Raw genomic sequence first — 21,446 nt, forward strand, 5'->3', positions numbered from 1 at the left:
TTTTCCATATACTATGTATGGGGAACCTCTTCATAATGCTTTTGATTTGCCAATAAGAATGGGGCCTCACTAAGATCTAGTCAATGTCTTCATCACAAACAAACACAATACTTCATGAAAATCCTATCTAATCATTCCTACATTGGCCAATCAGATTTCTGGAGTTGGTGTCCTGCATCTCTTGTGTCTGATTCTTTCTTCTTATAACTAGAACACCAATAATTTAATATTCACATTCTCATTCCACACATCTATAATTTAATTGATTCATCTGAACTCAATATTTTTTACGCAGAATATAATTGAATGTGTAAAAAATCACGAAAATTAAAATAAACAAGGTAATGAACCCATAATTTTAAGTATATAATAGGTTCAATACTAAAAAGCTAAGCAAAAATCTTGAATTCGCCGTAAAAGTTATCTCATAACAATATTTTCTTATTGATTTTACCAGGCCCTTGGAAGCTGGTAAGAACAATATTTTTTTTTATAGAATCATTAGCTGGATATAAATATATAAAAAAGCATTCTTTGTGACTGATTATAATGAATATGGTGACACAACTGAGTAAAGGTAATTTGCTAGTAATAATGCCTTGTCCAATTTTGATTTCAAACAATCATTTCACCCATCTTTGTTGCACTGGAAAGAGTAGGGGTTATCCCTCGTCTGTCCTTATAATGGTGGTAACGGTGATGAACTGGTCCGCCGATAAAAAATGCTCACATGGACTATTATACTAGAATTTATTAACTTTGTGCGAGATGAGTAGAAATTACCTAACATTTTGTGTCTTTTAATTGAAATTTGAATTCTGGTCTCTCATAATTTTCATGATCGAGACCACATCTTTATATACAATGAGTTGATCTATCTTCTCCTCTTTATAAATGGTGTCATCTAGACCAATTTGTGTGCACATTAACTACTCTTTCGGGATCCTACTATCTCCGACCAACATAAGTACCAAATTTAATTATCAACCAAGGGAAGTAAACTCTCCCATCATAAAAATCCATGAGAATTTTCAGAACAAGCACAACAGCAATTACAATGTGTTTGGTAGAGAAAAAAAAGATTGTATTGGTCAATGGTGGCATTAAAGCACAAACCCATAGACACAAACACAAAATGAAGGAAACTCTTCTTTTGACTCTAATGAAGATGTCATATATAGATATATGTAATAAGTCTTGAATTGTATGTATGAACCAGAACAACAAACTGGTCCAGCTCCCGACTGAAAGTCGATTACCCTTTATGTTTCAAACTCAAACTCAGATGAAAATGTTCACGGCAAGGCTCATGATATTGTGCTCTTAGTCATCCCTTTAGTTTTTCTCATGGTCTTCCATTTGGCTGAAGTTGCCTCTCTCCTTGAAGAGTTGAGTGTGATGGTGCCTACAGTACAATCTATGCTCATGAGCTACATAGTTTGATGGACTGATCACACATCCTCCATGGCTGCATTTGAAACAAGGCCTGTGGTACGAAGTGCCATCCACTGCTACCTATAAAAGCAGCAGTGACATTAATCTATAAGCTTGATCTAAGAAGAAAATGGCACTTCAGATATGCCGAGTTAGAGGCACCAGGCACTAATCCATGGGTTCCTAAAGAGAGCTCAGCTTTTCGAATTTGTACTAAAGTAATTTGAAATAACCTATTCCGTCTAGTCTGCGCCCTGCGGTTTTATAGATTAGTTACCATTAGACAACAAAAGAAATTGTCAATACCTTTTCCAGGGGATAAACAGTTTTCTTGCAAGCAACACATTTATCTTGAGTTCCGCCAAACAAACTTGAAACCTTACTGTTTGATCCCTGGGAGATAAATACGAGGCAATTAATTATAAGATCAGCAGGCAAACTGAAATGGACAAAAATGTATGCTGTAAAATGCTAGAGGAAGAGTGTTCAAATAATACCTGATCCGCAGAACGTTCCCTGACAGTTTTCGGAGCCCCTAAAAAAGAGAAATAACAAACAAGAAGAAACTAGCTTTAGAAGGAGTAGCGATGAAAAATGAAAAAGAAGAAAAATCAGCATGCCAACTCTATCTTAACTACCTTCGAAACTCTTATCCAGACTTCCTGTCATTTTGAATAGCTGGTCAAAGTGAGGCCGGCAGTACAAAACTCCTTCGAAGGAGTTATAATTACTCAGCTAAAAAACATTAAAAATGACAAGGAAAATAAGATTAAGACATCTTATAATTAACCACATGAAAACAAGGTGCTAAAGAGATGCTAAACATATGAAGGAGAAAATGGAGATATATTCCAAGTACTGTGTACGTCTGAGAAGTTTACACTAGATTTTGGACTTTCGGTTGATAGAGCAAAATATCTTCATCTGTATAACTAATTGTATAGCACTTCTATGCCAGATTCCATGCTAACAAAGTTGGATGAATAAAAAGTCTCATGGCCTCCGCAAATCAGAGTTGAACAACAATTACAGTAGCACAATTACTGATAGATGGAGTCAAGTTTCAAAATCAATAAAGTTATTACAGTAGGATGCAGTTGCAAATACTCCGCTTAACTTCTCAGGTAAAGACTAAAAGGCAAAGTTTTTACATCAATGATAATTTTGATGGAATGTCTGATTGTCTTCTCATGCCTCTATAAATGTCAGCATTCTTGCATATTTCATTCCTAAAAGAAGAAAATGAAGAACGGAGCTCATGTATTCTTCACCCAATAAAGTATTCTTGTTTAATTCGTAGCTGTAATTTGGAACTTTAGCCCTAGCTGGTCGTGACCAAGAAACCACTGGTCGGTTTCACTTACTTAGATTAAGCATATTTGAATGGGGAATAATGTCAAGTGTCAACTAATAAATCAGGATTCTCAAGTTAATCAGTCAAAATTGGTCGGCATAAAGGTGAAAATGGGAACAAAGACACAACTCATTGGCTGTTGAGATGATATTAACCGACGTGAGACATTACAAAAAAGAAACAACTACTTCTTCTATATGGCTCCCAAGTTCAAGTGACAAAGGTAAAAAGGTTGAAGGGCTTGTAACTCAGGCAACAAGTTTGAGCCCTGCGCCATGTGAACTAAGCCTAATATTTAAGAGGGGAAGATTAGAGGGGCAGGCCCATTAACCCTGAGTTTCAAGAGTTGCGGTTGGTCCTAAAGGCTAGCCTTAGACGATTTCTTGGTCATAAAAAACAGCTTCTTTAAATAGATCATGTAAACTTCTACCAAATCTCATTTGAATGTTTATATGTGAATCTTAAACCCATAGTTCCCTAGAGTCCATGTAATTACATTTCACAGACCAATTTTGGGCAAAATTTTACGCAGTTAGGGGAGTCCAAATATACCCCCGATAGATGTCTCATTTTTCTTCAAGTTACCATCACATCGGTTAACCTTAATACTATCAAACAATCACTCTTCACTAACAATTGCTGAAAGCTTACATAAGTATCTAAAACTTAAACCTTTGAAAGAGGCAAATCACGGTTAACCTTAATACTATCAAACAATTACTCTTCACTAACAATTGCAGAAAGCTTACATAAGTATCCAAAACTCAAACCTTTGAAAGAGGCATATCAAAACAATCTGACAAACATAACCTAACACAGAAAGCAATTATTAGTTGAAATCTCTGTTCTTTTGGGATAAACAGAAGAGCATCATGGATCTCCCAACCAAACCCAATCATTCATTTCTAACAAAGCACAGTAAGACATCGAAGTTGCAAGCTTGCAACTTCTTGTTGCAGATTCAAATACTAAAACTATAAAGAAATGGATCTTGGACCTAACTCAACCCCCAAAAGCCAGCTCATGAGGGAAGGATTGCGCAAGTCCATATAAGAGACCACCCATCCCCTTTTCATCTGATGTGGGAATCTTCTACACCCCACGCCCACGGCTAGAGGTCTAGTATGTGGACAACTTAAAATGGGAACCCAACATCATACACAATAATTGGGATGGGTCCTGATACCATATAAAAAAATGAATCTTGAATCTAACTCAACTCCAAAAACTAGCTCAAGAAGTGGAGAATTGTCCAAATCCATAAAAGGACACCACCCCTCCATTTTTCACTATCCAACACAAACCCTACCCTCTTCTTCCTTTCCTTGCCCCATCCTCTCTTGAAACCAATTAGAACATTACAATTCTATCTACAGTATGAAATAACATTGATTTCACATATAAATGTACACCACATATAACATCAAGCAAGATAAGAGCACAAAACCACATTTAACAAGAAAAAGATCAGATTTTTAGTGTGTATCACCTTGAGTGTACCCTTACAATGGTGGCATCTGAAACAGGCTTTATGATAAACCTTATTGTCAGCAGTAAGTTGATCCACCAAGTAAACAGTTTTTTCACAAGCCTTACACTTCTGAGTTGTCCCTCCAAAACTTGCCATTTCCTCTGCAGATCTCCACTCAATTCAATGAACAAACAAAACAAAAAAGATACCTTTTTTACTCTCTCTCTCTCTCTTTCTACTCACAGAGTCCTTCAAATTTGAGTACTTTATATTACCTTTACATTATGGTGTTTGAATTTTGAATTATACTTTATGTCTAATCAAAAAGTTGAGAACAAATATTAAATTCATAATTAAAAATCAGAATAAGAAATCATACTTACAAATTAAGATTCTCAAAATTTAAATACTCTGTTTATTTTTTACGTTTCAATTTGTTTGACTAATAATTTAATTATCACCAAGTTTGAGAAAATAAAGTAAATTTTAGATTTTATAATCTTAAATTAAAAATATGTTTTGATTACAGAGGTCGAAAAAATATATTTATTAAACGAACTAAATAAATTAAAACAAATTAAGGGGAAATATGTTTTTGTATACTAGTGGTAGTAGGGGCCAGGCAGGGTTTTGATAAAATTAGCTGTCCATAATGAGAGATTATTCTGTCACACTGATTTAATTACAAGTGTATACACATTAAACAGGATTATTTAAAATTAATTATTTTGAAGTAATCTGACTATATGTTTAACTCGGTTGTGGTTATTGATGCCTTCGAGACATAGCATAACGCATCTGGGTTTAAGACTTAAAAGAGGATTTTATCGTTTCCGTCCGAACAATAACTTAGTTTTTGTATATACCTTTCAATTAACGTGACACATTTTAAATAACTATTTTTATTATAACATTTTAAAAATAAATTAACGAGTTAATCATCAATCCAAACTTAAATGAATTGAATAACTTATAATTTCACGAGCTAATTTTATAATTTCTCGTATTAACTATATATATTTTGGATACCTCAATGGATATATCACCGTTCGTACTATTACTAACTTCAACAATCCTCTCTCCTCTTATACCGTAACCAATTGTTCCAATGTTTAATAACATGCCCGTTTAGAATTCCTTACTATTCAAATTAGGAATACTAATTATAATTTAAATAGGGTAGGAAATAAATCAAGATTAAGATTCCTAAGTAGTTTAGGATTTCTTAGTAGTTTAGAATTCCTTACTAGTTTAAGATTTATTATTTATGGTATTTCCTTATTTAGTTTAATTAGAATTTGTTAGTTTTATAGGTTTTTAGTCCTATTTTACTTTGGTTGTTAGTATTATAAATAAGGATGCCTAATTACATATTTTCAATGTAGTGAGAGATACATTGAATGTAGAGAGATATATTTGTAGATTAATAAGTTTTTTCTACAAAACCATTATTGGGTCTTTTCGTGCATATATTATTACCTTGACAAAACACCTATATATATATATATATACGCACTCATTCTTCTCAGGACTCTACATCGAATCAAGCTATGGTAGACTCTACATCGAATCAAGCTATGGCAGACGAAGATCAAAGCAAGAAGGCAGAAGAAGATCAAAACAAGAAGAAAACAAACAATCCCAAGTCTTATCAGGTGAGGAAAGAATGCATAAAGAGGAAATCAATGGAACTTGCAACTCTTTGCGATATCAAGGTTTGTACTGTTATTACTGGTCCTAATGGGGAACTGCAAACTTGGCCTGACAATTTGGATGCCTGTAAAGAAGTTCTTGATCTCTACTCTCAAAATCTGAAACCCGAAAAAAAGCACAAGGAATCATCAACACCAATACCAAAACCAGAAGAAGAACAAGGAGAGAAAGATCTCCTATCGATAGTTGAATCAAAGCTTGTTGCTGTCAACAGGAGAATTCGTTTCTTGGAGAACAAGAATATTGCCCTTGCTGATAAGGGGAAAAGAAAGAGAATAGAGTGATTTATTTGTATGGATTTTTTCTTCTGTTAGTGGATATCATACTTTATGTGGTTAAGGGATTGGAACAGCCCAAAAATCCTTCATCCCTATTTAAAGACCTTTGCCTTGGAACTCAATAATGTTTTCTGAAAATACTCATCTTCTTGTTTTTCGTTTTCTACCATTCATTTAGCAACAAATTCTTTTATCATGGAAAATTAGACACTTCCATGCTGTTGTTACAGGAATATTCTCCTATAAACCTTTCATGATAAGTGAGTTTTAATATGCGATAGCATGGTAGTTATCATTTTTACCAGATTATCAATTAAAACATATCAATAGATTTACTTGTATACTTTTTACACTTTCAGTGCATAGAAGTTAAACTATATTGCATTATATAATGTTTTATTAAAACTTAAATCGCATAAAAATGATAGGTATATTAAAACACAATTAGTTGCATACTGCAAAATAAGCTATTGATACAAATTTGTTTATGACTTTATTCTAATAAATATTATCAAATTTTGTTGGTTATGAAATACAAGGCATCATATAAGATTTATCGTAACATATATATATATAAACACACACACATTTATACACTATTTATGCAATATTGATACATTACATAACCAGTATGTATACAATATCAATACATGTTTATATACATTTATACAATATTGATAGTTGCGCAGATTTTTTTTTTAATTTTTAAAAAAGGTTTTTATGAAAAACAATAAGAAAATAAGTTTTTTTTATAAAAAATTTTATAATAATTAACTAACGCTACAAAAAAAAAAAGAAGCAAAAATGACCTAATGGTCTTGGGCCGATTTAAGCTCCGTTGAGCCCATGACCCTTTTTAGCTATTTTTCTGTAAATAGAAAATTGGCTAATTCTTTTGTAAACTTTTTACTTTTTTGTATATTAATGAAATTTTTTCCCCTTTTATATTTTGGCTTTTTATCAAGTGTTATTGACTGTCCAATTTGTCAATTCTTTGACTAGATTTGATGACTTATATTTTTATTATAGATGCTAAGTAATTAAACTTTTGTAAATCTCTTATTACATAAATCTTAAGTAACATGAGAATAATTAGTACTATAAATTAGACTCACAACAACACAAAAAAGAAACAAAAACCTCATGAGTCATGACTTCCCCATTATTTATAGCATGTTTCCTACTTATTTTCTCGTGTTCAGTTAGTTCACAAACCATCTTATACTCAGTTAATATCGAAAACAAAGCTTCAGAAGCAGCAGTAATCCATTGCTTTTTGAGAGGGAAAAATGTTTTCCAAAGTAAATTAATTCCTGAAAGTGGTCCAAATTACATCGATATTCCCATAATTCCCAAAGGAGATAACACACTCACTTGTGATGTAGATTTAATTGTTTTATTAAAAAAACATGGTCATTTTGAGTTATTTAATTTTGATAGAGATAAGGGTAATTGTGAAGCTGTTGGACATTTTTGTCGTTGGGAAATTCAAGATGGAGGAATGTGTATGGGATCTGGAACTAATTGTAAGCTTTTCTTAGAGTGGAATAAGTGATTGATTTAATCTACAATTATATCAATTAAGAAATTTTTTTTATCACTAAATAGTTGAGTTTTTCTATTTGAATTATGCATGTTTTTACGAAATCGTTTTTTTTTTCAAAAATACAAGAAATAACACTATAACTAAAATCAACCTTTTTGTGGCGATTGTAGTCACTTGAACGCACATATAATTGCCACAAAACCCTAAAATCCTTTACTCTTATGGCGATTAAATGAGTCATCACCAAAAAACGTAGTTTTTGTAGTATAAATATGATGGTTTGGAGGTCTCTCTTTGGGTACATAGTCATCATTGTTATAAGGAAGCGTTTTATTTTTTAGAATGGACTTCCCAATATATATTTAAAGTTAGTCAGACACTAATATATATATCGAATTTTGAATGAGAAACCAAAAAAACAAAAACTATACCATAGGTTCACCTTAGACATGAGATAAATAATATCCAAGAGTAGTGTCTTGGTTGTTCTCTAATAAAGCCTACACATTGATGCAATTAAATAAAACAAAATAAAATAAAAGTTCGTATTAAAAAATAAAGGAATAAATCAATTCATGGCGATTAATAATCCAGCAAGGTCAAAGGAAAAAATTTAATTATATGATCCAATAATCTATATATTTATGTAACATTAATAAGTTAGTCAAATTTAAGTGTGAATATACAAACTCAATCGAGCTAGGTCAACTATATTAATGCCAACTCAATCCTATATGCAGTGGCGGAGCCAGGATTTAGATTGAGGGGTGTCAAAATATAAAGTAGTATGCACACAAGTTGTCTAAAAAGTTAAAAAAAAACGCTGAATGCCTTTAAAAAAAAATAGGCTTCAGCAAGGTTCAAACTCCCAACGCCTAGGTCAATGACAAGGCGGAACTTTGCAGCCCCTGAACTGCTGAACCAACACTTCAACTTGGTTCAAGAGTGTCAATTCTAATATATATAGGTATAAAATCATAATTTGACTTACCTATACAACGTAATTTTCCGATGAAGGGGTGTCGCTTGACACCCCTCGGGCAAGGGTAGCTCCGCCCCTGCCTATATGTATAGATCCTATACATATAACTTATAAGTCCGTACTAATAGTAGTATTCTTTCTGTTTTAATTTTTTTAAAGTGATTTAGCTTGCAAAAGATTAATTAATAATAATAATAATAATAATAATAATAATAAAAAACTTGTTATTAAGAAATTAAAGAAGATTTTAATTGTTGTGAATTTAAAGTAAAGATAATGTTGAATGTAATGTACTTTAATTTTGTAATAAATTATACATGTCGCGTGTAAAATTTGAAGTGAAAATTACAAAAGTATACTACTTAAGACTTTAATTAACAATTTATACACATACTTCTATTTAATTACAAATGATGTTTCTAAATTACAAACATAGCAGATTAAATTAAATTTCAATTTTAATTATTTATTTATTTTCAATTTTAGTATATAATATTTTTGGGATTTTGTGCCTATTTTTTGGGGATGATAATCATTGTATTAAATGGATAAATATGATTTTACTTTTTACTTACTTTTTAACTACCCAGTTAAAGTTTAATGGTTAATCGTTTTCTTCTTTTTCATTTTTTTTATATCTCTCTTCCTTTTTGAGTTAATCTATGGGATTTTGGTGCCTATTATGGGGGTNTCGTTTTACCATTTTTTGTTTATTCATTTATTTATTAAAGTGAAAATACATGATAGTCAAATAAACATGATATAAATACATTACATAATTGTTTATATAATCTCGATACTAGTTTATATATTATTTATCTCATATTGATACACATTTACACGATATATGCAGTATCAATACACTATACAACTATCTATACAATAGCAATACATGTTTTGTACATATTTATACTATATTGAATTATTGATACATGGAAAAAGTTTTTTATTTAAAAAAAAAATTATTTAAAAAAAACACTTATTTTTTTAAAAATACGAACACTGGAAAAAAAAAAAAAAGGGAAGCAAAATGGCCTAAAGGTCTTGGGCCGATTTAAGTTCTGTTGACCCTATGATCCGTTTTGACAATGTTTTCTCTAAATAGAGTTATTTTTTTGTATTTTTTTTTGTTTTTCTGTATATTAATGAAATTTGCGTTTTCTGTAAATAGAATTACTTTTTGTAATTGTTGGACTAGATTCGATGACTTGTATTTTTATTATATATAGAAGATAAGAAGTAATTAAACTTTTGTAATAATTACAATTATAAATTAGAGTTGCATCAACACAAACAAAATACACATCGAAAATGAAAAAAAAACTCATGACTTCCTCATTATTTATAACGTGTTTCCTACTTATTTTTTCATGTTCAGTTAGTTCAGATTCCATCTTATATACGGTTAATATTGAAAATAAAGCTTCAAAAACAGCAGTAATCTATTGTCTTTTGAGAGAAAATGTGTTCAAAAGTATATTAAGTCCTGGAAGTGGTCCAAATTACATCGATATTCCTATAATTCCCAAAGGAGATAACAAAATCACCTGTGATATAGATTTAATTGTTTTAGCAAAATTACATGTCCATTTTGAGATATTTAACTTTGATAGAGATAAAAATAATTGTGATGATGGACATTTTTGTATTTGGGAAATTCAAGATGAAGGAATGTGTATGGGATCTGGAACTGATTGTAAGCTTTTCTTCATGTGGAATAAGTAATTGATTAAACTACAATTATATTCAATAAGAAAAAAAATATTAATTATTACTATATATATAGTTGAGTTTTTCTATTTGAATTGACTAATTAATTTAATATTTGATATATATATTCAAATCGCGGAATCATTAATTTTTCAAAAATATAAGAAATAACACTACAATCAGAATCAGCCTATTGTGGCGACTAAATGAGTCACCATAAAATAACGTAGTTTTTGTAGTATAATTATAATGAGATCGGAGGTCTCGAGTTCAAGTCTCCTTGAATACAAAATTATCATTGTTATGAAGTACTTTAAATTATTTTTTAGATAGGGCTTTTCAACACAAATCTAAATTTAATTAGACTTTAATATAACTATCAAATATAAACCATAAAACACACAAACTACAAAATGGGTTCACCTTAGACATGAGATAAATAATATCCTGCTGGTTGTTCCCTAGTTAATATATAGTTAAATTAAAGTCTAAATTGATGCAAGAAAATAAAATAAAATATCATATTTAAAAACAAATGAATAAATCATTCACGGCTATTAATAATCCAACAAGGTCAAAAGATAAAAATTTAATTATATGACCCTATAATTTATAGATTTATGTAACATTAATAAGTTAGTCAAATTTGGGTGTGAATACACAAATCCAAATTGAGCTAGGTCAACTATATTAATTCGAACCCAATCCTATGTATAGATCTTATACATATAACTTATAAATCTATACTAACAACAATATTCTCTCTGTTTCAATTTATTTTCTTTAAGTGATTTAGTTTGCAAATGATCAATATATAGAGAGAGACAAAGAGAGAGAGAGAGTTATTATTAAGAAATTAAAGAAGATTTTCTATTGTTGTGATTTTAAACTAAAGATAATGTTGAATGTAACAAAATGTACTTTAATTTTGTTGTATATTATACATGTCACGTGGAAAAATTGAATTACTGAGTTATCCAAAAAATAAGAAGAAGAAAAAACATTCTTTTTTAAGTGGATTAAAAAGAAAAATAAGACAAATAAATTAAATTAAAATAAAATAATTAAAAGAAACACTTTTTTTAAAAAAATAACGAACACTGAAAAAAAAATAGAATTACTTATTATTTTTTTTGTAAAAGTGCATGATCCTTTTTGACTATTTTTTCTGTAAATAAAATTACTTTTTTTTTTTTTGTAATTTTTTGTTTTTCTGTATATTAATGAAATTTGCATTTTTCTGTAAATAGAATTACTTGTTGTAATTGTTGGACTAGATTCGATGACTTATATTTTTATTATATATAGAAGATGAGAAGTAATTAAATTTTTGTAATAATTACTATTATAAATTAGAGTCCTATCAAGATAAAAAAAAAGACACACACATCAAAAGTGAAAAAAAAACTCATGACCTCCCCATTATTTACAACATGTTTCCTACTTATGTTCTCATGTTCGATTAGTTCAAATCCCATCTTATATAAGGTTGATATCGAAAGTAAAACTTCAAAAATAGCAGTAATCTATTGTTTATTGAGAGGAGAAGTTGTGTTGCAAAGTCAAATAATTCGCGGAAATGGTCCAAATTACATCGATATTCCTATAATTTCCAAGGGAGACAACAAACTCACTTGTGATGTAGATTTAGTTGTTTTATCAACAAAACATGTCCATTTTGAGTTATTTAACTTCGATAGAGATAAAAATAATTGTGATGATGGACATTTTTGTATTTGGGAAATTCAAGATGAAGGAATCTGTATGGGATCTGGAACTAATTGTAAGCTTTTTTTCTTGTGGAATAAGTAATTGATAAAACTACAATTATATTCATGAAGAAAAAAATATTAATTATCACTACATAGTTGAGTTTTTCTATTTGAATTGACTAATTAATTTTAAAAAATTGATATATACATTCAAATCGCGGAATCATTAATTTTTCAAAAATATAAGAAATAACACTACAACTAGAATCAACCTTTTGTGGCGACTAAATGAGTCACCACAAAAGAACATAGTTTTTGTAGTATAACTATAATGAGTTCGAAGGTCTCGGGTTCAAGTCTCCTTGAATACAAAATTATCATTGTTAGGGATCACTTTATTTCTCAGAGTGGAATTGTCAACATGAATCTAAATTTAGTCAAACTTTAATATAAATATCGAATATCAAATAAGAAACCAAAAAACAAATAAACTATAGAATGGGTTCACCTTAGACCTGAGATGAATAAAATCCTGCTGGTTGTTCCCTAATTAATAGTTAAAGCCTAAACATTGATGCAAGAAAATAAAATAAAATCTCATATTTAAAAATAAATGAATAAATCATTCATGGCGATTAATAATCCAACAAGGTCAAAAGATAAAATTTAATTATATGATCGCATAATTTATAGATTTACGTAATTATATTACATTAATAAGATAGTCAAATTTAGGTGTGAATACACAAACTCGATCGACCTAGATCAACTATATTAATGTCAACCCAATCCTATATATAGATCCTAATCCTATACATATAAGTCTTTTCTATTTAGCATGTAGTTTAAAAACTAAAATCCTAAACCAATTTTTTTTTCAATCGTATGGATTCAATACCATGTGAAAAATTGAAAAAAATTGAAAAAAATAAGATTTGTTTTAACGAATTAAAAAAATAAAATAAAATAAATTAAGGAGAAATGTGTTTTTGGATATTACTAGTGGTAGCAGGGGCCAGGCAGGCATTGGATATATATTAGCTGTCCATAATGAAGGATTATACTGTCAAGGATTTAAGTTTATATATAAAGAGAGAATTATTATGTTTTAAAAAAAAAAATACAAGTGAATATACATTAAACAGAATTATTTAAAATTAATTATTTTTAAGTAATCTAATTATATATTAAACTCAATTGGGGTTATTGATGTCTTCGGGATATAATAAAAATCAACCTGCGCGCGTCCGGGTTTAAGACTTAAGAGGATATTTGTCGTTTCTGACAGGATAATAACTTAATTTTTGTATATTAATCCAACTTTATTAATCAATAATTTAACTTGGTCAACATATCATAAATATGACATTAATTCAAATTTAATTTAAATTTATCAATAAAACTTCATTATCTGCAAAGACAAAAAAAAAGATCATATTACATGAATCTCAAGTAACATGAGATCATTTGTTATAAATCAGTCACATCAACACAAACACTCACACAAAAACAAGAAAAAGCTATCATGTCTTCCCCATTTATTCATCGGATGCTTCTTACTTATTTTTTTTATGTTCACTCAGTTCATAAATATCGTACAAGGTTGATATTGAAAATATAGCTTTAACATAAACAGAAGTCCATTGTTTTTTAAGAGGAAAAAATCTGATTGACCCCGATTTATATCATATAGAACCTTTACATGTGTGTTGTAGTTATATTAAATTTATACAAAAATTATACAATTTTTTCACACCAATTCTATCATTCTATACAGTTTTCATATAAGAAAATTGTGAGCAAAACTCTAAGCCTCGAGAGATATATAAATATTTCATACTAGTTTTATGCAGTTTTTATACAATTTTAATTTTCTAGCAAGATATACATATCTTATATTGATTTTATTCTATTTTTCATACACAAAATATTGATAGAATTTTTTTATGCCTTGAGCGAAATATTTAAGTCCGAGTGAAATTCATACATATTTTATGAAAGATATTCTGTTGTATTTTGTGAATTGGATTTTTTTTGCTACATTTCGTAAATATGAGTCTAGTTTCATATATAAAAACCTGATTAATTGAAAGGGTTAGACAAATTATTTGGGCCCAAGACACCCATTTTCTTACTTTTATTTTATATTGGAAAATTCATGCAAAATATTCATTGAGTTAAATTTTACTAAAAAACAATTCGGTTTTTTTAAAAAAAAATTATTATTAAAAATGGTCAATCGGCCATTGTTTGTACCAAATATAGTTGCTCGACTATTTGGTTTACAACTAGGAATGTTAATTTGGCCATTTTCCTTGTTTTTTTTTTTTTTTTAAATAATCTTTATTTCTGTTTTTTTTTTAAAAGAAATTCACTGTGTAAATTTTTTTGAAAAAACTTTTTTTTTTCTAATTGTTTCACTTCTTTTTGAAAAAAATATATGAATATTTATGTAGTTTTATTTATTAAGGTGGGAATGCATGATAGTCAAATAAATANTATAAAATGTGTGAAAATTGTATATATACATATATTTTCGTTCTCCTCTCTCCCCACTCCCAGATCTCACTCACCACTCTCCCAGATCTCACTCGCCACTCTCCCAGATCTCGTTCGCTCACTCGCCTCTCTCACTTTATACAATTGATCTTTTTGTATATGTATACCAAAGCAAATTATACAACTGCTTTCTTTTGTATATGTATAGCGAAATATACATATTTATGTTTGCTATGGAGCGCAAATATGCAAAGTTTACTATAGCATACAAATATGAATTCTGTGTTTGTTATATGTGAAAGTTGCTCTTAATTGAAAGGGTTAGACAAATTATTTGGGCTCAAGACACCCATTTTCTTACTTTTATTTTTACTAGATAAGTATGGCCTGTGCTACACGGGCCCAACATTTTATTTTTGAATCGGTTAAAAAAAAAACTATGCTTTGAAGACCATCTGTAATTAAATAAAGTAGTAATTTAGTATTACAATACAATGAAGTAAGATACTGGTTTTTGCATATTAAATTTTGATATTACAAGTGAATAAATTATATTATTAGCTGAGTATATCAATTTTCATACTGATCAAGAATTAGATAGAAAAATTAAAGAAAAAAAAAAGCAGCAATGCACTCCGTAGCAATGTTCTCATCATAAGTCTTGAAGGGTGTGTGGTGTGCCGTATGATGAACCATTGTAGAAGCACTCATAAGAATTGAAATGACAAAGCCACCTAAATCAAGATTCAAAATAGACATAAGAATCAAAAACTTGTAAAAGAAAACAAAAGGCACAGAAATTTGAAAATATGGCTATTTCCAGAGCAAAACGATTAGTAATAATGGCATACCAGTGAGCTACAGAATCCAAGGTCGTATAGGGCCGTAATCTAATATAATTGCCCTCCTCAGAGCAGGGTGTACTGAATCGAACTCCTTCCAAACAGGCTGCCAAGCTTTGTCTTAGTGCAACCTGGAATAGAGAAAAATGTGAAAGTTAATAGTTTTTATATAAGGATGAATAATGAGTATAAAATGCGAGAGTCTAATATACTAAACAATTGTAAGGGAAGCCAAATTTAAGTTTTGGTGATTATCATTTCACGTATCCAGGTAATAATCTCAGTCATTTGAAGCTTCATCAGTTGGAATATAATTTATTTTGTCATATCAAATTTATTTTAATGATTAATATAGTTGAGTGATTTTTGAAGATAAAAACCTTAAGTTGAGTGATTTTATTGATACAGAACATAGTTCAATGACTTTTCTAGATAATTTCCTATAGTTGAGTGACCTTTTAAAATATTAACTCTAAAACAAATAGATGAATAGGAACAGAGCCAAAAAGGGAACACCTCTGGAAAAAAAATAAATTAAAGAACAGGAACAAAACAAAAAAAAGTTTGACATGGAGTGTGCGACTTTTTAAGCTACAAAAATAATAGGTCACAAATTAAAACAAAATGAGTGGCTTATTTAGTTTAACCCCATTCAAATTGCAGAAATATGATATGTATACTTTTCTTGAATAGGAATAATATTTATTGATATCAAGAATCAGAACAGTATGAGATGACAAAGAGCAAGCTCTTACTCAATGCAGCATCATGGCCATTCAAGGTTTTCTCCACGGAGTTTGTGAAGTGAAATTAAGATTTCTCAAAGTCGGTGTAATGTGAATCCTGCAAGCTTTTAATCAAGTGTCGATATGTTATTTAGACACTAACTCAAATATATTACAATTGAAATACATCAAATTTCTCATAAACATTAAGTATAACTTTAATGAAAAAAAAAAAAACTAAATCAATCTTTTTATTTTGAATGGCGATTTATACTTTTACAATAAGTTTACAAGCATATTTTTGATGTAGTCTATTTGCCAAATACTTCTGACGAGTTGGAGATTATAAAATATTGTTATAAAAGTACTTTCCACCTTTTTTTTGCAACTGAGACAATCCTATCAGAATTTTTGTTAAGTTAACAAACAGAACAACAAAGTTATTTTTATAGAATTAATATTCAATAAAATCTGTAGATGCACATATTAGATCCTAAAACACTAAAAAGAAAATGTGCTTACATGCTAGTATGTGAATTTAACTAAGGTTTGAATGTAGACATGAGGTCACAAATTCTCACGATTTGTATAGTTGATTAAGAAAAAATTTGTGTGAATTTCCTTTTCTCTCTTTGATTTTTATTCTCGAGTTTTCTTTTTGAAATTTGTAATAATTCACTTAAAAGTTCTCATTACAAGAATTGTAGAGAAGACAAAGAAAAAAATAAACAAAAAGATATGGGCAATAAATAGAAGGAGCATACCTGTAGAGACGAAGATAAGTGAGAGAGTAATTTCTAGAATGAATATAGTGTGAGAGAGATAATTTTAGGCAATTTCTAGAATAAAGATATAGTGGGAAGATAATTCTAGAATTACCTATGCTGGTCTGTGGTACCCACTTGGAGTTACCAATCAGATTTCAATTGACACGTGTACAACACTTTAAAGTGCAACTGAAATAGCTTCTTGTACAATTTTTACTGCGGTGGTCGTCCATGTGATGGCTTTTCTATATAGTAGAAAAAAAAATTGTTGGTAAGGATATGAAGCGTTAAAAAATTATTTAAAGCATGAATGGAAATTTCTAGAGAAAGATAGTTTGGCATTTATATTTGATATTTTTGCCACGGAAAGAATTTGGGGACAAGTATAATTATAACAAAAATTAAATTAAAAAATATTTTGTAAATAACAAATATACCCTTAAAGATTTTTCTAGATCTAGTCCTCTTGGATATCCATCTATTCTGCTTCTTCATCTTCTTCTTTTTTTCAAACATGCACCCTCCTATTGTTGTTGTTTCTTCATCTAATTTTACTTTTTTGATGAAACATGAATGTAAGGTTAGATTTTTGAAACAAATGGTTAACAAGGTAAAAAAAATTATGTGGATTAGTGTAGATGAGATTTTTTAATGAAACAAGCCCACTCACTTTCCCTGCAACTCCAAACAATTCCTTCTTTCTCTTATATTTCTATCCCTCGATCTCTAACTATATTTTTTCCTCCAAAATTATGAAAATGTTTGTCCATTTATTATTTCCTACAAAATATAAATTGGGTGAATTGATGTAGACATTTTTATGGATATTGATTATAACTACAGTGTGATATTCAAATTGAGGGACATGTTCATATGGTCTTGAACAACAACCTTAATGTGAAAGAACAAGAAAGCATTTGAGAAATTTGAAAGAAAAAACATATCTTGTATTACTATTGAAAATGAAAATTGATGAAAGAAAAGTCATACCTCGTATTACTTCTGAAAAAAATGAAAATTGAAAAGATCTTTTAAATTTATTTTTGGGTCAAAGAAAAAAAGAGACTCTTGCTGATTAGGAATGGAAAAGAAAGGTCCATGTCCTTCTAGAAATCCATTCTAATAGCTAAGAAATAATTACTATTCTGCCCTTCAATCATATTAGATTTTCGGAATTGCCATTGATCGTCCGGTCGTCATCATGCTTTATATAGTAAAAATATACACACACTCATGTCCTTAACATTAATTAAGGAAGAGGAAAGCATGACACTTTTATTTAAAGTTTGTCAATATGGACTATAGTTAAATATTTTGAATGATTTTTAAATATAACTTGAAATAGCATGATGGAAAATGACATAAAATTACATGCTTTTCTTGTGAATAAGTTTGTTCTTAATTTTTGTTTTTCTATTGAGTTGATTTTTTTGTTATTTAACAATTAAATTCATGCCTAATGGATCTAATTTTTTTAAAAAAACTAACATCATACCGAATTGTAAGATAATATGATACAAAAATACATTTATTCTTTACAAAAAAAAATATTTATTATCAAGGACAAAATTAAAAACTAACATAAAATATAAGAAAAATGGCACTTTGTGAAACTTTTACAAAAATTGTTGTGCCAGTGGATGGGAATCAGTCTAGTGAGGCTGAAGTAATGATCATCAGAGAATCCCTTTATTACTGCACTGTCATGAACCTCAATAGAATCCACATTAAAACTAACTCATTAATAATGGTTAAGATATTATATGGAATCTGAAAAATTCCATGAAATTTAGAGATTTTAGTGGAAGATATAAAAGAATTTGCTCAATTATGTGAGGTGCAACTACAATATGTGTAACAAAAAGATAATTGTTTCGTAGACTTATTTGCGTTTAAGCATGAAAACTTGTTCAGTATTAGATCTTCTCACACATACTAAGAACTAAGAAGATTCTGGACAAACAAAAATTTGGTACACTAAGGATTCACTCGAATGAATTAAAAACACAACAATCATTATTGATGTTGGAAGAACATAGCAGACAAGATTTTTTAAGTAGCAACACGAGATATAAAACAGATTACTTGATTGCTTATATATGGCAGTGTCAAAATGACATTCAATTTTTTGGATTTTGATTGGTCAATTTGGACCGCTCAAATTACTTTTGTTTATAGACTTTGCTGCTTAAATAAATAAAAAGGCCCATGTGGCCAAATCAATTTTAAAAGGAAATATTGTATAAACTAGCAAACTATTATTTCAAATTAAGTGTTATAGTCATAGTTTATTTTAATTGTAATTCGCAACAAACATCTCCTTTTTTTGTTATCTGATTCGATATACAATTAGCCATTTTCGGTATACAATTAGTCATTTTATACATTTCGGAATAAAATGTATAAAATGCGTTTGTGTTTGTATAAAGCGAGAGAAAAGTGTATATACAAATACATATATTTTCGTCCTATACACTTATAATTATACACATGCAGATCTTATTATACAAATTACAATGTATAAATGAATTTATACAAAACTGAATAATTTGTATAAAATTGGATGTTTGTAGCGAATTATGCAAATCAAAAGCTCCACAGCAAACATAAAATTTGTTATGGAGCGCAATTGTGCAAACTATAGCTATAACATACACATATGATTTTTATGTTTGCTATATGTAAAATTTGCTCATTTAAAAAAACAAAAATAGTGGTTGCTGAANTTATTTTTATGTTTTTATTTTTATTCATTAGTTGTGATCTCTAAAAAATGAACTGTCATGACATTGTTCTTGTCTTGATTTAGATAATAATGATAAAGTAGGAATTGTTAGGCTAAAATGAGTAAATAAATTGTTGTTGTTTTTATTTTATCAAACAAAAAATGAGGTTTATTTTTTACAATACGGTATTGTTTTGTTAGATTAGAAAGTGTACGCTTAATTTTGACATCAACTTTAAGAATAGTAAAAAGCTAAAAAAGATATGAAAATGATCCAAAATTTTATTCTAGAAGTTTAGTATTTTACTTTGTTTAGAAGGAATAAATATTTTCTTTTAATGTTAGACCGAACATTAGACACGTTAAAAATATTTGTTTTAATTAAGAATGTGGTTACACATCTTTTTTGAAACATTATAAATAAACTCAAGAATGCGATGATGCACCTTGTCCAATAATACAATTGACTTTTATTAATTTAAAGTAGAGACTTATATATATATAAATAAGATTATTAAGTGTGATGCAAAGAAGACAGTTATGTCTCTAAATGTCAAGACCAAGAATGCGGTTACGTATCTAGATCGAGACCAAATAAAAGTTCAACTAAAATAAAAACACGAACAAGTCATGGCTTGAAATAATACATCCAAAAAATATTTTTAAGTATAAGTCAATAAAAGCGATCGTGCTAGAACCACGAGACTCGAGGGATGCCTAATACCTTCCCCTCGGTCAACAAAATTCCTTACCCGAATTTCTAGTTCGCAGATCATATAAAGAGTCATTTCCTTTTGATTAGAGATTAAACAAAAAGGTGACTTGAAACACCATAATTTAATTCCAAGTGACGATTCTGAAAAAATAATAATCCCTAATCAATAACGTCACTTATATTGAAAAACCCTTTGGCGTGCGCTAAAAAGGGGTGCTACAGATTTAAGTGTGAACTGAGAAGCATATCTTTATGTTACTGTCAACAAACCAAAAAACAAGAAAAAAGAAACTGAAATGTCAAAAAGTGATGAGTACTTCATTGTCATCTTATCTGGTTAGGGTCCCCCCATTGCCTTAAATCTCTTTACTATCAACATCTTTCGCGTTATAATTTATTTATATTCGATATTTATATTAATTTAATAAAAATATAATATTTATCGTTTATACATAAATCTATTGCTCAATTATAGTATGTATTATCATGTTAATTATTAAGTTAACGTAAGCATTTAGGATTGCCTTAGTTTTGACGTAACAAAAGAAATATCAAGCAGTCTAAGGGCATCTTCAACCCTACACTCTATTTTACTCTCAAAATATAGAGTTCTCTATTTTTTTCAGACAACCAACTCCAATCTAATTCTTTATTTTACTCTCTAAAATAAAAAATTTTTCTCTCTCCTCAATATTATATTATTATTTCTATTTCATTCTTATTTTCTTATTTCATAATATAAATTATTTGTTTCCTTTTTTCAATAATTACTTTATATAATTCTCATGAGATACAAAATTTTATTTTTCAATTTTTTTATTTAATATAAAATTATATTTTATTCTAAATTTTTAAATACCATAAATTGCAAGAAAAAATTATATAATATATAAATTAATGGACAAATTCAAATAAAAGTGAAATACAATTACATAAACATTACATATACACTCAATTTTCGAAATTATTACGT

The 21,446-nt window shown here is 29.0% G+C and overlaps 2 protein-coding genes across 2 annotated transcripts; one reads left to right on the forward strand and one right to left on the reverse strand.

Moving 5' to 3' along the window:
* Positions 1-1,008: 1,008 nt before the first annotated feature.
* LOC125873340 (LIM domain-containing protein WLIM1-like) lies at positions 1,009-4,531 on the reverse strand. The gene is made up of 5 exons (XM_049554251.1): positions 4,278-4,531; positions 2,073-2,169; positions 1,932-1,969; positions 1,741-1,827; positions 1,009-1,515 (listed from the first exon to the last, which is right to left on the reverse strand). The coding sequence occupies exons 1-5, from the start codon at positions 4,413-4,415 to the stop codon at positions 1,336-1,338; spliced, it is 540 nt and encodes a 179-aa protein (XP_049410208.1). The 5' UTR covers positions 4,416-4,531; the 3' UTR covers positions 1,009-1,335.
* Positions 4,532-5,809: 1,278 nt separating this feature from the next.
* Positions 5,810-6,360, forward strand: LOC125872519 (agamous-like MADS-box protein AGL103). The gene has a single exon (XM_049553251.1). The coding sequence runs from the start codon at positions 5,810-5,812 to the stop codon at positions 6,254-6,256; it is 447 nt and encodes a 148-aa protein (XP_049409208.1). The 3' UTR covers positions 6,257-6,360.
* The last annotated feature ends 15,086 nt before the right edge of the window (positions 6,361-21,446 follow it).

The sequence above is a fragment of the Solanum stenotomum genome, chromosome 8 (assembly GCF_019186545.1).
Source record: "Solanum stenotomum isolate F172 chromosome 8, ASM1918654v1, whole genome shotgun sequence".
In the NCBI taxonomy this organism is placed as follows: domain Eukaryota; kingdom Viridiplantae; phylum Streptophyta; class Magnoliopsida; order Solanales; family Solanaceae; genus Solanum; species Solanum stenotomum.